General features: G+C 40.7%; 1 protein-coding gene across 1 annotated transcript in view; it reads right to left on the bottom strand.

Moving 5' to 3' along the window:
• Positions 1 to 7,977: 7,977 nt before the first annotated feature.
• The window catches only part of itsn2b (intersectin 2b), a 41,236-nt gene continuing 32,362 nt past the window's right edge, over positions 7,978 to 16,851 (bottom strand). Inside the window, 15 exon segments of the mRNA XM_014340002.2 lie at positions 7,978 to 8,144; positions 9,422 to 9,595; positions 9,810 to 9,893; positions 9,985 to 10,067; positions 10,155 to 10,273; positions 10,368 to 10,517; positions 10,783 to 10,845; positions 10,929 to 11,012; positions 11,130 to 11,213; positions 11,686 to 11,784; positions 11,928 to 12,111; positions 12,232 to 12,338; positions 12,507 to 12,628; positions 15,923 to 16,117; positions 16,257 to 16,353. Coding sequence (XP_014195488.1) covers positions 7,978 to 8,144; positions 9,422 to 9,595; positions 9,810 to 9,893; positions 9,985 to 10,067; positions 10,155 to 10,273; positions 10,368 to 10,517; positions 10,783 to 10,845; positions 10,929 to 11,012; positions 11,130 to 11,213; positions 11,686 to 11,784; positions 11,928 to 12,111; positions 12,232 to 12,338; positions 12,507 to 12,628; positions 15,923 to 16,117; positions 16,257 to 16,353 — 1,812 coding nt within the window.

Consider the following 16,851-nt stretch of genomic DNA (forward strand, 5'->3'; position numbering starts at 1 on the left):
AACCCCCACCTAATGCTGACCATATACCGTATATAAAAGATATGTGAGTGGAGCTACACCTTGGTTCTTTTTAAAAGCCAGCAGGGGGCGAATTGAAAGTCTACTCTTTGTAAATTATGGTCTCAGCTGGAGACCAAAAGCAGGATGTGACAGGTCAGATATGCAGACATGAAAAAGAGCCCAGAAGTTTTAGAGTATTTCTCACAACTAGTTTAATTAACACGCATGTGTCTGTGGGAAAACAGGTGCTTCCACAGGGAAGTCTTAAAGTACTGTCATGTTGTTGTTTGGATCCTTGTTTTCTGTTTTGTTTCTGTTCTTCTTTTAATATTATTTAGAAGTATTCTCCCCAGTGTTTCTGTCATCCATCCCCTCGCACTATTAAATACATGTTTTCTTTTGTTTATAAGGTGTTGATAACAACAAATTAACAGTTTACTTTTCATTCAAATTATCTGCATGTGCTGCATTTAGGAATTCTGTGTTTTTCGGTTTTCGTCAGGTGAACCACACCCTTGTGACAGCTGGTTTCAAAAAACTAAAGCGGATACCACAAAAAAGTTTAAGTCTTCACAAACAGGACTTTGCAAAACACCGGGTGATCCTTTTTATACTTTTATATGCAGTCTGTGATGCTGTTAATAAGCTAATATTTCATGGTGGAAATATCAGAATTGCTCCTGTTGTATTTTGATCCCTGGGCCTGAATATTGGTCAAAATAAGATAAAAACTGAAGAAATGTTAATGCATCAGCAAAACCTGTTACAAATCTGAAGATCAACCCAGTGCTGCAATATACAATCCAACAGTCCAAAATGCTGTTGATCCCCTGGAATCCACAAAAGTTTGACGTGAAAAAGTTTCATGGCATTTCGGTCTGAAGCGAAGATATGGAACGCCTGATAGCACCTACATGGCTACAAGTAACTGACAACTAAAATTCATTTTATTTGGTCTGTTTGTCTCTTCATGTTTGTTTTACATCATCAGGAGCTGCATGAATAAATGATGTGCATGCACAGAATGCATGCCTACAGCTTTTCTCCATACATAAGCTGGTTTTCATAAAGAAAGAGTGTGCACTGAGGGTGAGTGTGTCTACCTCAGGCCTACTACTGACCATGCATAACCTTTTTTTTTTAGATACAACACAACATCCCGTTTCATAGAGCTTGAGCTCATATTTTTAGCCTATTGCATGTATGTTTTGCATTCACGCGCACACTCACCTGTATTATTAGGTGTGATTTACCATTTACGAACTTATTTCTCAGTGATACAAACAGATGTTACAGTGGATTATGCTTTTTTTTGTCTTTTAGTCCAAGTGCTGACTGTTACAGGCCTTAGCTCTGCACTTACACATGTGATAGGCTCAGTTTCACTTCTGTGATTTCACATCCAAAACAAAAAAAAATCTAATTTCTGTTTCTCCACTTCTGTCAAGAATATCTGTTTCAGATTTGACACAACCGTGTTGTCGAAAATTTGCTGGATCTTTCCGTTGCTCTTTGTAAAACTGCAATCACGTTTTCCGTTCTACGCCCACACGTGCACAAGTTAATAAATCAGCATCTTCACATTTCTGTAATTCTTTAATGGCTTGTTTAACACTTAATATCACACAAAAGCCTTGTGTTACTGGTTGTGTTCAGGTCTGCACAATCTGAAATCTCAGCACATTTACATGCAAACTCCCCTCTCTTGCACAATTACTGGAGAGAAATAAATAAAATGAATCCACGCATCTTTTTTTCCTTGCCACATGTGAAGGTTATTTATAGCGCTGATATAGCAGAATTAAGGTTAATAGATATTAAATAAACCAAGCATCGCCTTATGTTTGCGATTTTAATGTCTAAACATTGTTCTTTTTGCAGAATACACAACACACAGACCACTTTAAATCCATAATGCATGTATTTCTGCACTTCCTGCTCAGGGTGCTGAAATATTAACTCTCTTAAAGCCGTGGAGTGTTTTCTGTCAGGAATTATTGTCAACCCTCTTTGAAATAGCGAGGGACGGGAGCTGTGAGTTTCAGGTGCTGAGGGGGGACGTTGGGTCTGCGCCACACTGGGGTCTTTGCTCCACTGGTGCTTCACTTCATTATTTAAGAAGCTTCAGGGGTGAAATTTCAGGTCAGTGTAGGCAATCTCATCTCAGCACATCAGCAAAATAAAACACCATCAACTTCATCATAGATGGGAGTAATTCATATTTACTGATCAATATAAACACAAGTCGGCCAAGCTAAAGATGTCCCAAGATTCGCGTGTGCTGGCTTTGGTTAACCTGGACATATTCAGCGGTCTTTTGGTTCTTAACCTTAAACCCCAAATGGGCCACAAATCTGTACTTTCAGCTTTACAAATGACTAAACAATTTCATAAAACAGCTGGGTACCTTAGCTTTAGTGGGAACTATTTTCAGATGTGCACTAACACACATTTGAGCAGTTTGTAAGTTATTGGAACAGATTAACATCTCACCGAGTGCTGCACTGATGTGTTTAAAGGCATTTGTGGAAACAGTGGAGGTCTATCATTTCATCGTTTCCCACTACAGAAAAAATAACCTGCTGTGAGGTAAAGTTTGCTTATCGTTTTTTATGCGTTTCTGTGGGTGTGCCACTGATTTTGGGCCCACTGTGATGGAAAAATGACAACTTTTGCGAGGCTTGTTGTTCCAATTTTGGTAATGATTGAAAAAATAATAATAGCAATCACGACCTTAATTCAGTTCAACATCAGTTCATCGACAGCGTTTAGGTGAGTCCTCAATTTATTTATTTATTTTATTTTTAGCTAGGCATCGTGTTCTGATGAACATGATCAGAAATTAACACAATAGCAAAAAGCTGATTTGTGCTCGTTTTGGTGGAGAGTTTCAGTGTTTTAATGTCTAGGAAAAGACCTGTATGACGTGGACGTGGTCTTTCTCTTTCACCCTCTTGTCTGTCTGCTGCTTCAGGGCACCTTTACTCAGTGTAGGTTTTTGGTCAGGACACAAATCCCTCATTATTTCTGTGTTTTCTTTGTGAGGGTATTTGTGTGTATGTGTGTGTTACATAAGACAACTGTTCATGTGGTGATAATCAAATCATTCCCATGACTAACTCAAGTGGAACTGAGGGCCTCTCAGACTCATCCTGTATGCAGATGTCACTCTCTCCCTCCACGCTCTCTTTCTGTCTCCATGTGTGTTTATTCTCCTCTGTCTCTGTTTTTCTCCTCCCACCTCTAAACTGTTCTTTTCTTCTGCTTTGCTGCACTTTTCCTTTTCACTTTGTCTCATGCACACTCTCTCCCTCTGGCTCTTCATTTGCCATTTCTATTCCTGTCTGCCTCTGAACCTTTACTATACCTTTTGCTATAAGGAAAAATCCTTTAAGAGTATCTTGAAGTCAAACCAGCCTCATGACTGACCTTTTTCTCATAGCTGACATACACTCACTACTCACTTGTGCCCCGTTTTTCCTTTTAAATTGCCTTCCTTCTTCATGCAGTAGTTTCAGCAAGGTTCTGAAAACATTCCTCTGAGATTTTGGTCCATATTGACATGGCTACATCTCACAGTTGTTGCACATTTGTCAGCTGCACACCCATAATGACAAACTCCTGTTCCACCGTGTCCCTGTGGTCCTAGAGGTGGAAATGGTCAGCATAAAAAGCAGCCTGAACGTTTAATACAAGGCAGGAGCCATGCTTTTGTGTTTTTTCGCCAAATTCTGACCTGACCATGCAAATGTCACAGCAGAAATTGAGACTCCTCGGATCAGGAAGCGGCCTCCTAATTTTCCATTGTTCAGTTTTGGTGATCCTGCATGAACTTACAGGTGTGGTTGTCTGCTGCTGTAGCCGATCTGCTTCAAGGTTTAAAGTGTTGTGTGTTCAGAGGTGCGATATTTGAGTTACTGTTGCCTTTCTATCAGCTTCATGCAGGCTGTGACCTCTGGCACCAAAACAAAATGCTGCTCACTGGATATTTTCTCTTTTCTAGAGATGGTTTTGTGGAAAAAATTCCAGTAGATCATCTGAAGTACTCAGAACAGCCTGTTTGGCACCAACAAACATCCAATATTCAAATTCACTTAACTTGCTGCCATGTGATTTATATCTTAACAAGCAGCTGATGAGGTGTAACTAATGAGGTGACCTGTGAGTGCATATATTTAGAAATTTAAGTAAACATAAAAAAAATTGTTTATTGTAAACGTCTTCTTTTGGCCAACCTGCGGTACCTACACAGGCTGTGGCAGGACTTTTTTCTCTGGCATGTTTCTTGTCTTCAAATCCATACAAAGTTGTTTTGAGTGATTGTATACATTATTATGGGGAGCACTGAATGGTTTGATTAGTGTGACTCATCGATGACCTTCAGAAGAATGCCAGCGGGAGATTTTGGACTGATCGACAGCATTCATTCCCATCACAATGAAAACACAGAATAAGACTTGTGGAATCAATACCAAGGCCCACTGCAACTGTTCTGGCACCATGTTGTAGCCCAAAGCCTCCTTTAAGAGACTTAAGGGAAGAGAAAAAAAACATGTTTTTTCAGTGAATCTGTTTGGACAGAAACTATTTTATCCACTATTGTTTTCACTCTTAGTCTGTGCCATCATGGCAAGAATGAGGACCTGGAGATACCCACGACAGCAAGAACCACCACAAACGTCAGTGTATGCATTTTGTCAACCTATTACAGCTTCTTTTATTTTACTGAATATGTGAATTTTAAATTGGGTCACCTTCACTAAACACATTCCGTTTATTGTCTTCTGCTTATCTGAGGTTGGACCGTGCTGGAAGCATGCTAAGGCAAGGAATTCCAGACATCCTTAACCCCAGCCACACTCTCCAGTTGGGAGAAGTACACAGGGCAGTCAATGTACGTGTCCATTGAGTTCTGGGTCTCCTCTGGGATTTCCACCGTTAGGTGTTCCAAGGTTTTTAAGATGTGGAACGCCACCGTCACAAAATGCAAACATTTGACTGATTTTTCAAGTGAATCATATTTGTATTTAAAAATAAATAAATAAGCTTCAGGCAATGCTATGACACTTAGTTAAATAAGTATAAATTACATTTAATCCCTTTAGTTATATCATCACATCCCCCGCTGCATTAAATGCATTAGCAGTGCCATAGCATTCTACCACAAAAGGTAGAGTTCAGCTGACTTTCTCGACCCAGTCACGCAGCCGTGTGTGTTGCTGTCATCTCTTCACAGACCCACTCAGCGTGGTTACATAATAGCTGCTGCTCCTGTGGCCCCAGAGCCAGTGGAGGGTGAAGAAGGACTTAATGAGAGCTATTGGTGCGCACTGACAACTCTGCACTGAACTCTACGGACTCTGTGGCCGGACACCACGAGAAACCAGGCAAACCAAGAGTTAACTACCCCCCAAAAATATATATTTCACTTGTTCAAACATGAGAATTTATCTTCAAATCACGTCCAGCTTTATGAAAACTGTAAAATCTGTTGTAGCTTAGTAAAAATGCTGCACATAACACTGTAGTTGGAAAAAGCACAACAGCAGGATGGTGTGCTCAACTGCATAGTCTGCAGGAGGATGTTCGCTCACAGTTTAGTTATTTTAATTGGTCCTTTTTGTTTGACCGGACAATTAAATTGACAGTTTGATCACTTTTAATATCTTTAATTTGCTTTAAGAAACCCTGATACAGCGAGTGCCATATAAAGGCCAAGGTGAGTACAAACAGCAGGTTACAGAATCCGGTCAGCTGTGAACAGGCAAGTCAGGGTTAGAGAGGTCATAAACTCAGCAGTCAGTGCAGGAGGCTGAAAATGAAAGAGGAAAACAAGCTTTCACAGCCCTACGCAGACGAGGAAATTAAAAAATTAAAAAAAAAAGAAAAGAAAAAAAGAATAGGAGTTGACAACAAGACTTAAAAATAACCTCGTTGATTAAAAAAAAAAAAAAGAAAAAAAAAGGGCAACTCAGTGGAGTACAAGAGCACAAAATATCAGACCTAAGAAAACAATGAACAACTTCGTCTCCTTACAGTAAAACTCAATCAAGGGGGAAAAAATGTATATGAATCCATTTCCACACATGCACTTCAGCGCTGGACATCTAGACATCACCCAGCAGAGGTGAATGAACAACACAAATATCTGATGCAGTCGGATCAGACGTTAGCTCGTCTTTACTTTTCTGTGTGCTCCCAAGTAAAAAGTCTATGTGACGCTGGACTGAAGTTTGCACCTCTGACCCAAAAGGAACATTTCCACATTTCCAGTAGTGCGAATGAATCTGAAGCAGACCATTTCCTGCTGTGTGCTACATGTGAGAAAGGAAGACTGTGGAAAATATTCTGACTGGACTCAGAAGTTCATGTGTGGAAAGTCTTAAGATACTGAGCCGGCTTTCTCACAAAACAAACTCAGCGATTACCGACCGATTCTCCACGATGAAACAGAAAGGCGCCCTAAACTTTGGATAGTCACACGCATAAATTAAGAAATAAATACAACACATTTCGTTTAAATGCAGAGTTAGAAAATAATCTGAGCACACTGAGTAAGAGTAAAAACAACAACAACACAAATACGCAGCTTTTACACCCTTTATCTTTGTAGCGTCTTCATGGCTGACGTTCGTAAGCGCCAACTTTAACTTTTTGAGGTCACAATATTACTGTAAGCAGGCAGGGACGAGAGGGGTGAGCCTTAAAATGTGTCGGCAGTTTGAAAAAGCATAAAAAAATACAAGTGGGAAAATACTGTTTGTTATTGCTCTTGATCTGAGTTACTTCAAAAAGTTAGCGCCATCAAAACTGTTTGCATAAAAACACAAAACTCTCACCTTAATCATCTTAAACTCACTTGAAATTACTCGGCCGTAGCTGATTTCACACGTTAAAGAAAAAGCAAAAATAGTCTACAGTCAAGCCCAGCATCATCCCAATGAAGAGTAAATTATTTTAATCATATATTTAAAAAAAAAAAAAAAAGGTCAAAAATGACTTTTATTAAGGCAAGAAGTTGTATCCTCCCAAAGTTGCAGGATCTGTTCGCTTCTCTATCGTTATTCTTCTATTCTCCAAAGATATGTACTCACGAATCCCAACATACACACAAAACAACAAAACGAGTGTTCAGTGTTGCTACAGTGACACAGACTCAACCCAGAACAACGTATCCTGAGATCTACAGTAGTAAACTGACTTCAGACCAGCTCTACGCACTTATTCTCCAAGCTGTCACTGTCCATCATTTGCCATCTACTGTCTCTGATGTCACTGTGAGAAGTGAGCCCAGACAGTTTATGATTGGCGACAGCCACAAAGCAGGCCAGCAAAGTCTCTAAAAAGCAGTCAGTCATGATCTCCTCAGAAAAAAAGAAGAAAATAATATAAAGAGTCAACTTGTATCTCTTGACAGTTAAGATAAAACACTAGTTAGTTCAGTGTCAGCTCGTTTAATGGCCTTGGCTGAGCAGACTTGGCAAAGTGAATACTTAATAAAAACCGACTGAGATACAGAGCTCTGAGAGTCTAAAGGAGAGCACATATAGTTTTATTGCTTTGAATTATCTGCTTCTCAGCAGCTTTTGTCTGGTCCTAACTCCATCTGAAGGTTGTAAATTTTACATAGGACTCACATTCAACTGTGGGACACACCAAGTCTCCATACTGAGCAGGTGAATAAGTTTCCCTTTCCATCTAAAGTCATCCCGAGGAACAAAAGAAGAGCTCCAATTCCTATTTCGTGGCTTGAATTGTTGAAAGGCCATCTCTACTGCAGGACTTGGATGACATCAGAAGAGGTATTATTACTGCTGGTTAATATTAAATTAATTAAGGCTTGATGAATGAGACCGTCTCTCCTTACAGCTTAGAGGAGAAACCATCTTAGTTTGTTAATGTGAAAACAAGCAGCCTTTTAAAATTTGGTTAACTGTTCTTATTTGAAAGTCTCTACAGAGGATGTAGTTTCTTGTTTCAGTTCTTCCTTTGCGGCTACTTGTGTCCATAGAGCTGTAGGTCGAGCTGGACCCACACTTCCCCTGTTGGGACCTCGTGCAGCAGAAGCCGACGCGTCGCCGGTCCCTTGTTCTCCAACTCTTTCTTTATGGTCGCCACTGGAACCTCGGTCCGGCCCAGGAACTCTGACACGAGAAAACAGAACAGCACATGAGTTCGGAGGAAGTTATATTTATTTATTTTTCTGTTTTTAAAGAAGAAAACCATGTTTAACTTTTTATACTTTTTGTAATTATCCTGTGTACAGTTTAACTAAAATATTCACCAACAACAGCCAACGTTTAACCAGTGGGAGTGTCGAGACAGTTTCAGTGACACATGGGATGCTCTTTTAATACTTCTTTTAAACCCCACAGCAGTGTGTTCAACTCATTTCACATTTCCCCCGATTGATCCATGTGCTGGTGTGGACCTCTGACCTCGTGTTTGACACTCCCACCCTACACCCATGTCTTAAGAGGATTTGTCATTCTGCCACTGAATAAAATAACCATTTATCTATTTTCTACAGCTTATCCGTGTCATGGGGGCAGGAGGCACACCTAGCCCTCCCTGTCTCTAGCTACCTCCTCAAGCTTATGTGAGGCATTCCCAAGCCAGAGCAGAGAAATAATCTGTCAGCTGTGTCCTTGGTTTGTCCTGGGGCTACGTCCTGGTAGTTCACTGTGGCGGGGTGTGGTTTGTGGCTTAGCTGCAGGGAGGGGTGGAGCAGTGGGCTCAGAGAGTGTCAGGGGAGGCTGGGAACAGCCAGTAATGGTCATCTAATCATGCCTCCTCTATTTCAGGAGGATGCCGTGACCCGGAGAAGAGGGCAGTCCAGACAGGAAGCTAATGCTAACAAGTGTGCCGACCCAGCTCAGAGGGGAGAGTTGCTGGAAAGTGACTCAGTTGTAGATGAATTTATAGAGAAAGTTGCCGTAAATAAATACTTAGCTTGCTCCATGACATGTGTTGGGTTCTCCATTTCATAGTTTGTGTTCGGGAGGCAACTTAATCAGACGACTTAACCAGCTCCAGCTATCCACAACCTTAAACTTTCAGTCGTGACTCAGAGATAGTGACCGTAGGTGAAGGTGGGAATGTAGACTGAAGTGTAAAACAGCAGCATTACTTTCACGGCCAGTTCTCTCTTCACCACAACAGACCACACTAATCTCCCACTCCACCCTCTCCTCACTCAAAGACAAGACCCCCAAGATACTTTTCTGCACTTGGAGCAGCAGCTCATTCCCAACCTGGAGTGGGAACTCCACTGTTTTCTTACAAACAAGTGTTAATAATAATTTAATTTGTATACATTTACACCATAATCTAACTATTTTACGGGCTTTTAAGGAAAGAGTTCTGAACAAACTTTAGCAATATTAATAAAATGAAATAATGTAATTAGCCGGTAGCTAACCGTCTGGTGAAAACTGGTCTTTTTCGTTGATGGCAATGCAGAGGACGTCCTGGTAGATGTCTTTGATGTGAAACTGACAGTTGAAGTTCCATTTGGGGTTCAGGGTGTCGTTGATTACTCTGGATGTGAAGATCTGAGCTCCCATGGTCACTTCACAGTAAGGGTTACTTTTACCTGCAGGAGGGAAAGACAGCAGACAGGCATGAGGAGGATGTAAGAGCAGGTAAAGAGAAAGCAAGTTGAGGATTGATTCAGATAATCAAAAAAAAAGAAAAAGGAGAGTCAAGGAAAAAAAAGGAAGTAAAAATAAAAGTGTAAAAGTATAAAACAAAGAAACAAAAAGAAAAAAAAAAAGCTGATGATTTGTTTTTAGTGCATTCATGCTCACCGTTGGGTTTTGCTGCCTTGAGTTCAGTGGCTTCTAGGATGGTGACGAGCAGTCTGCCGATTCCACTGCCTTTCATAGAGCGTGCTGTAAACACGTGCACAGAAAGCTTAAATGATTATTTGAGATTATCGCGTTTAGGTGACACGAATGTGGCTCTTGGAGTGTAGACACAAACCTTGATAAACCTTTTCCCTTTTTTTCTTTTCAGTCTCAATAAATTCCTCAGACGCCACCTTAATCTTCTGAACCCACGCCGTCCTGAAAAAACACAAACACGCAGGAATTCGTAAAAGCCACTGATTCACTGGCACATTTCTCTGTGCGTACGCCGACGTGTGCACATACCGTTCATTAATGTTGTCTGTTCTGAGCATGTAGACTTTGTCAATGTGTGAGATGTGGAAGATGGGCTCATCGCTGGAAGGATCTGGAAGCTTGACCAGAGCTTCGTTCAGGAGGACGGGCTACAGGAAACACAAGATGAAACACGGTCGGGCACAAACACAAAGTCTAACGTTGCCTCAAAGGAGGAGATTTCCACTCGTGTGCATCTCTTACCGGTTTGTAGATCTTTAGCTGTACGTTATTCTTGTTGCTGAACAGTTTATCAGGTCCAGATGAGGTGAACTGTTTAGCCGCGTACGTTAAAAGCAGGAAGTCGTTGAAGAGGAAAGCCCAGAGTTCCTTGCTGCTCTTTGCCTTGTACAACTGTGACGATAGAGTGATACACCCGCACATGTATGATTAAACACTTAAAACACTAACAACATTAACTGATTTACTTTCGCAAATCTTCAGCAAAACACGACTTTAAATTATTTAAAGCTTACTGGTGTCTGAAGATTTTACTTTGTGGTAGGAGGCTTGTAACCAGTAACACTACTTCCTGGGATTTGAACCATTAAGTTTCAAATTTCATCATCCGTTATGCCCCATCCTGCCAGCCAATATGAGAACCTGCAGTGAAACTCACCTTGCCGCTGTGGAGCAGTTTTCTGGGGCCCAAACAGTTGGTAAGGGAATTAAAGACCAAATGCTGTAAAAAGCGAGAAAGTTTAAAACAACGTTTCAATGTTTTCACACAAAGATCCATGAAGGAAAAACCATAAATCTCAATACCTCGACAGGACCGTCACAATTAACGTGGCTCTGAATCCACTCCAGTCTGTCGGAGTTCTCCTTCTCTCTTACACCCTCGTTCACCTGCACAAGGTAATCGCCCAGAAACACCACATCAGATTCTTTCAACCACAACACAGAGACTTTCTAATTAAGCGACTCACTGGGCTCATTAATAAAGGAAATGATGATCATAAAAACCTGTTTACAGAGCTCCTCCGCCCTCTCCAGCGCCTCTTTCAAAGGACCTCGGTCAGCATGACCCTCTGCAGTGCACTCCAGGATCTGCACAAGTAAATACACTAATAAGCTAATCGTGCTCACATTTGACGTTAATTTTATTAACAACTATTTTCCGTCACTAAAGAGTGTCTTTCATTGGATACTCTGTCGATGAACATGCACTGTAAAGTAGTAATTTTGACTACTTCTGGCAGTGGAAGCTGATACCTGGTGCAGAATGAGAGCTTACCGTGATAACTTCTGATCACGTCCCTGAATGTAAAGCTCTGGCTGAAAATACTCTCCAGGGAGAACATTCATACTTAAAGTAAAAGTATCGTAGAACTGGAAAAAAGCGCTTGCATAGTCCGTCACTCTCCACACCCTTATAAATTCTGTTTTTGTATATTAATGTGAGTCTAAATATTTAAAACAGCTAACAATAAAATAATAGATACAATTATGACAGAATTTATAAAACAACCAGAAAGTCAAATGCAGCCAGTTAAGGCCACACTTGAAAACGATGGCCTACGTTTTTGATGTGCAGTGGGTAGCGAGTGATCCTCTGCATTGGTTTCAGCAGGAAGCTGGACAGCGGCATTCCTTTACACCTGTAGTCTGTGGCGATTTTCTAAGAGAAAAAAGACAACATTAAAAGATTAACAGATACATTCTTGTCTTTCAACAAAACCGGAACCCCTAAAATTCCCAAACTCTAAATGGTAAACATGAAGCTCTCATTGGAAGCGGACAGGATGTGGGAATCCCTCCTACCCTCATGAAGTCCTTAAAGTCTGAATCATTGTCAGTGCGAGTCTGCAGCAGTGTGGCGCCGTTGAACTGGGATGAGCAGAAACGGATGTAGGGCTGCATGTGGGACAGCTCGGCAGCCAGGATATCTCCAATCATCCCCACTGGATTGTTCTCTCCGCCCGTCTTCTTACGAACGCGGAGCGCCCTGCACACATACACAAGACAAACCCCCAACATGCTTTTTTACACTGAAAAAAATCTGCACAAACACTCTTCACAGCATTTCCTCACGCTATCAGAAACACTGTCGCCACAAGGTATTTACTTGACAAATTTTGAGTTGCAGGCCAGCAGTTCCTTCCAGTTGACAAAAATCATGTTCATCTCGGACTCATTCAGCCGGCCCGACGCAGACATGGGCTTGCAGAAAACCTACACAAGCAGAGGAAAAAGCCACAAATATTACAAAACATACCAAGTCCCAACTCACACACACACAACACCGTAAGAACTGCAGCGTGTAACTTTTCTTGGTGTGATTTTTGAGAACGCTACTTTTTGCTTTTACATGTATTATTCAGCAGATTTGTGTGAAATTACCTCCAGCACTATCTGCAAATCTTCCACATATTTTTCCTCAGTTTCTATCAGCTCATGGATGTAACCTTGCCTCTTCTTCTCTTGAGGGCTCAGTGAATCCAGGCTGTTCAAGTCCGCACACCCTGCAAAACAGGAGCAACACCCAGAGGAGAGGTTTGCATGAAAAAGAAAACCAACCAACCAGTCCATCCACTTCAACAAAACCCACAAATGACTGCTTGTACCGATAGCCCAGGTTTGCGTTTACTGCCTCCTGCTGGAATTGTCTGCACAGGAAAACAAAAACGATTCCTCCTCTGTACCCTCTCATACATTACTTTCAGAAAGGTTTAAAAAAAAGCAGGTGGCAGACGACAACCGTCTAACACACACTTACCTGATACAGGGCGCCCATTCATCCACTGTGAGGATCCCATGCAAACTGACTGCTCATCCCCTATAAACTCCTTTCTTTCCTCTCCCTCTCTTGTTTCACTCTCATCTGCTGTGTCATCCCAAAGGTTTAGAAAGTGAAATCTGTTCTGTGAATCCATTGCTACGACTGATTGTAGCTGTCTGGCTGTTTGCTCAGTGTGATTGTACTCTGCCTCTCCTGTCAAGTTTGGCTCTTTCTGTGCCGTTATCTTCTTGCTGGGATAAATCTGTTTGTACCAAAACAGGAAAGGAAGTCCTTTTTTTTTTTTTCCAACCTTGAATGTGGGGGGGGGGGGAGAAGAAGGTGGATAAACCTGACCTTCTCCTATTTTTCTGCACCTTCATCCATTAATAAGTCTATAAAACTGTGGATATTCACATGCTTTTAGATAAGGTAGTCACATAGATAACATTAAACAAAAGCAGAGAAACAAATCCCAACTATTCAAGAAGCAATCTTTTGGGACTAAATTACAAATCAGATCCATGCATGTAAACAGGGAAGGAAAAAAAAAAAAAAAAAAAAAAAAAAAAAAAAATCACAAAAACAAGGTGAGATGGTTTTCATCTATTCAGTCATCTTAATCGTGTGGATTTTATTGAACATGTAAACACTGAGCACAACTCACACAATCTTTATTTTATTTATTTTATTTCAGATTCAGAAAATATACCACACAGATCTTCCATCACCTTTGTAGCACAAATGTTTGGTATATCTTTAAAGTCAGTTGTGCAAACACTGTTAGTGTTGTTCTCTATGGCAGCCTTTCACCTGAAATCCCAACAAATAAACTGTGATAAAACAAATACAGGCTCTCCCCACTCCCAAAAACGTAACAAACCCTTTAACAATGATTAGCTCTTCTTGCATTACAGGTCATCAAACTCTTTTGTACCATTTCTAATTTCTCCCTGGAGTCAGTGCACCAAGAGAGCATCCACAGGATATAAAGTCTTTCACCCATTGATCTGAATTTATCCCCAATCCCAACATTAACCAGTACCTCTTTATTTATTTTAATATGTAACCTGTGGTTAACACTATCAGCAGACATGCATTCACTCCCTTCCACAATAAAATCACCCTGAGCAGCAGCAGAAAAGCAGCATCATTAATATAAAGTGCAGCACTCATCTTTAAATATCACCTCTAAAAACAAGGCTTACTGTAACACCCTTTTTACACATGCACCGCAGTCCTGAACCTTTCTAAACCTTAACTATGTGAAAATGCAAAATCCAAATGCAGCTGGATTGAACATAAACTGGTCTTTAACCAGATGGTTGTACCATCAACTGAAACAAAACACCTGTAACACCTTAAATGCAAATGAATCATCAGGTTGTTATGACACTGAAACTTTGAATCAATAAAGTGGAAAAAGTATTGACAAAAACCATCTAAAGATGAAGTTGTGGCCATTGAAAGGATTAAACTGACACTAGTTAACTCTGAGAAAGCAAAAGAAAACATGAAATTATTGCTTTTAGATATATGGACTTATTAGTTTCACACTTTGGTTAGGTTTAGGATAAACAAACCGGTTTAGCATTGTAAAACCAAAAACAAACAAACAAATGAAACCCATAAAAAACAAACAAACAAAAAAAACTTTTTCCCCAGTTACAAGACCGAGACATCACAAAAATGTGATTGGACACTTGATGTTTGTAGGAATAACAGCAGCAGAGAGATAACAGACAGTGCAAACACATCTGAAGGAAACATTTTCTGTTGTGTGCTACAAGAAAGAAAACTTCAAGGGACAACATTTCAATCTGGAGTTCATGCGTGACAACAGGCCATGTCTTTAATGGTTTACTCACTCTAAAGCTGTTTTCCCACATGAACTTTGGGAAATTTAGCAAGAATTAAGTCAGAATATTTTCCTTTCTCACATATGGCACACTCCAGGAAATATTTTTCTTCAGATGCATCCATATTTGGTGTGATTTAAGTGAGTGAACTGCCTGTAAAAAGCATGCAGGAGGTAGAAACATGACACCCAACCTTCAGCTTTGCAGTTTGCACCATCTAATGCACCTCGGTGAGGCAAGTCCTAGAAACGTTTGCTGCTGTAGTCTAGGTTTGATGCAGATATGCTCATACTGGATTCTTTGTTCCCTTTTTGAATCACTTTCATTAAGACAGCAGGTCAGACTTTATAACATTTCACTGGAAGGACAGCAGTCGGACCTTTTCAATCCTACTCAAAATTATTCACATTTTTGAGGTTTATCATGATCTCAATCTTTAGTATGAAACAAGAGTTAAGGCAGCTGCAGTAACACTTTACCATCATGTCTGATTAAAGACACATCTCTGAGGAACAGTTAGGTTTGTGTGAGCAGAACTCCAGAAACTGGAGAGCCAATAACGGAAAAGAGAAACATATGGCAGAGACAGGTTTGGGCTGAATGAGGGAGGAAATGTGTCTACCGAAGGAAGAAGAAGCCACAGAGAAACCCACTATCACTCAGCGTCAACTTTCACAATAAAAAAAAAAGAACCGAAGGAATCAAAAAGTCACAGAATCACCACAAATAGTCATGAAAAACTAGCTTCACTCCCAAGTTAATTTACTCAAGCCCCCCTCATTTTTTATTTTTCACCTGCTGCTTGAGGTTGTCTTAAATATAGTGAACAAAATGAAATTTGCTTAATGGGAGAAGTTAGAAGATAAGTGTCCAATCACTTCAGCCCGTCAGAGCAGAGTGTGATAGTGGGTCTCTCTGAAGTTGGGAGGTGAAGAGGGAGAAGAGGTGGAGGAGGAAGAGTCTTTCTACCACCCTAAAAAGAGAAACAAACGAAGAACAAGAGAGAGGGAGAAATACAGATTGGGAGGGGGGGAAGACGGTCAGTGTGAAGAAAAGTGTGACAGACGAGCTGATAATAAACTATCAAGGGTCACAGATAGGCAGGTACGGGTAAATGAACAAACACTTAAGAATAGTTAGTCATACAGGTTTGAAGCAACATGGAAGAGAGAGTTACATACACTGCTGACTGGGGTCAACGTCCGCCGTGGTCATCTGAACATAATTGGTGGGGAACAATCCAGTAACCCCGTTGGATTCTCCTTTCCACCAGTCAGGGTTACTCTTGTCTAAAACGTTGATCAGTTGCCCTTTAGAGAAGCTCATCTCTTCCACATTGGCGGCTGTGTAATCATATATGGCGATCACCTGGCAGACTGAATATGAAGAGGACAGTGAGGTTATTAGTTTTGCCTAATCCACGCTGGTATTTTATTAATGCTGTAAAATGCATGCTGCTTTGACTTTTGCCCTCCCCCAGTGACTTAAAGTGGTGTCTGTGTGTGTCTGCGTTACCTGGTTGAGGTGCTGGTGTGGACTTGCCACTGCTGGATTCCAGTACTTTAACATGAGTAGCAGGGAACCAGCCCTTCTGACGCTTTTTACCACGAGCCTGGAGTCAGAAAATACAAACAGTCACTGGCTTTCAGTGAGGTTTTAATCAGACTCACAATTTTTTTTCCAAAGTTCATGATTGCTTGAGTGTTATGCCAAAACAAAAGGAATGTTTATGTCCGAGCAAATAATCATTTCATTTTTCTCCGAAAGAAAAAAAACACCTCTGCTAGTCAGAGTCAATAAAACAGACCTCTCAGTCTGCTTCTCACTGCTGGTACCTTTTAGAAGCTTTTGGTTAAATTATCTGACAAATAATGTGATTTGCTGCGCAGTTCATTTTACTAACACAACATCCAGCGACTAGTTGTGTACAATACTGCAAAACTTGGTACTGATTTGCAGAGGTGTGGACTCGAGTCACATGACTTGGACTCGAGTCAGACTCGAGTCATTAATTTTATGACTTTAGACTTGACTTGAAAAAATGTTCTAAGACTTGTGACTTGACTTGGACTTTTACACCAATGACTTGGGACTTGAATTGGACTTGAAC

This window comes from Haplochromis burtoni, unplaced genomic scaffold (assembly GCF_018398535.1).
Source record: "Haplochromis burtoni strain Fernald_Lab_line unplaced genomic scaffold, NCSU_Asbu1 Contig_11, whole genome shotgun sequence".
In the NCBI taxonomy this organism is placed as follows: Eukaryota; Metazoa; Chordata; class Actinopteri; order Cichliformes; family Cichlidae; genus Haplochromis; species Haplochromis burtoni.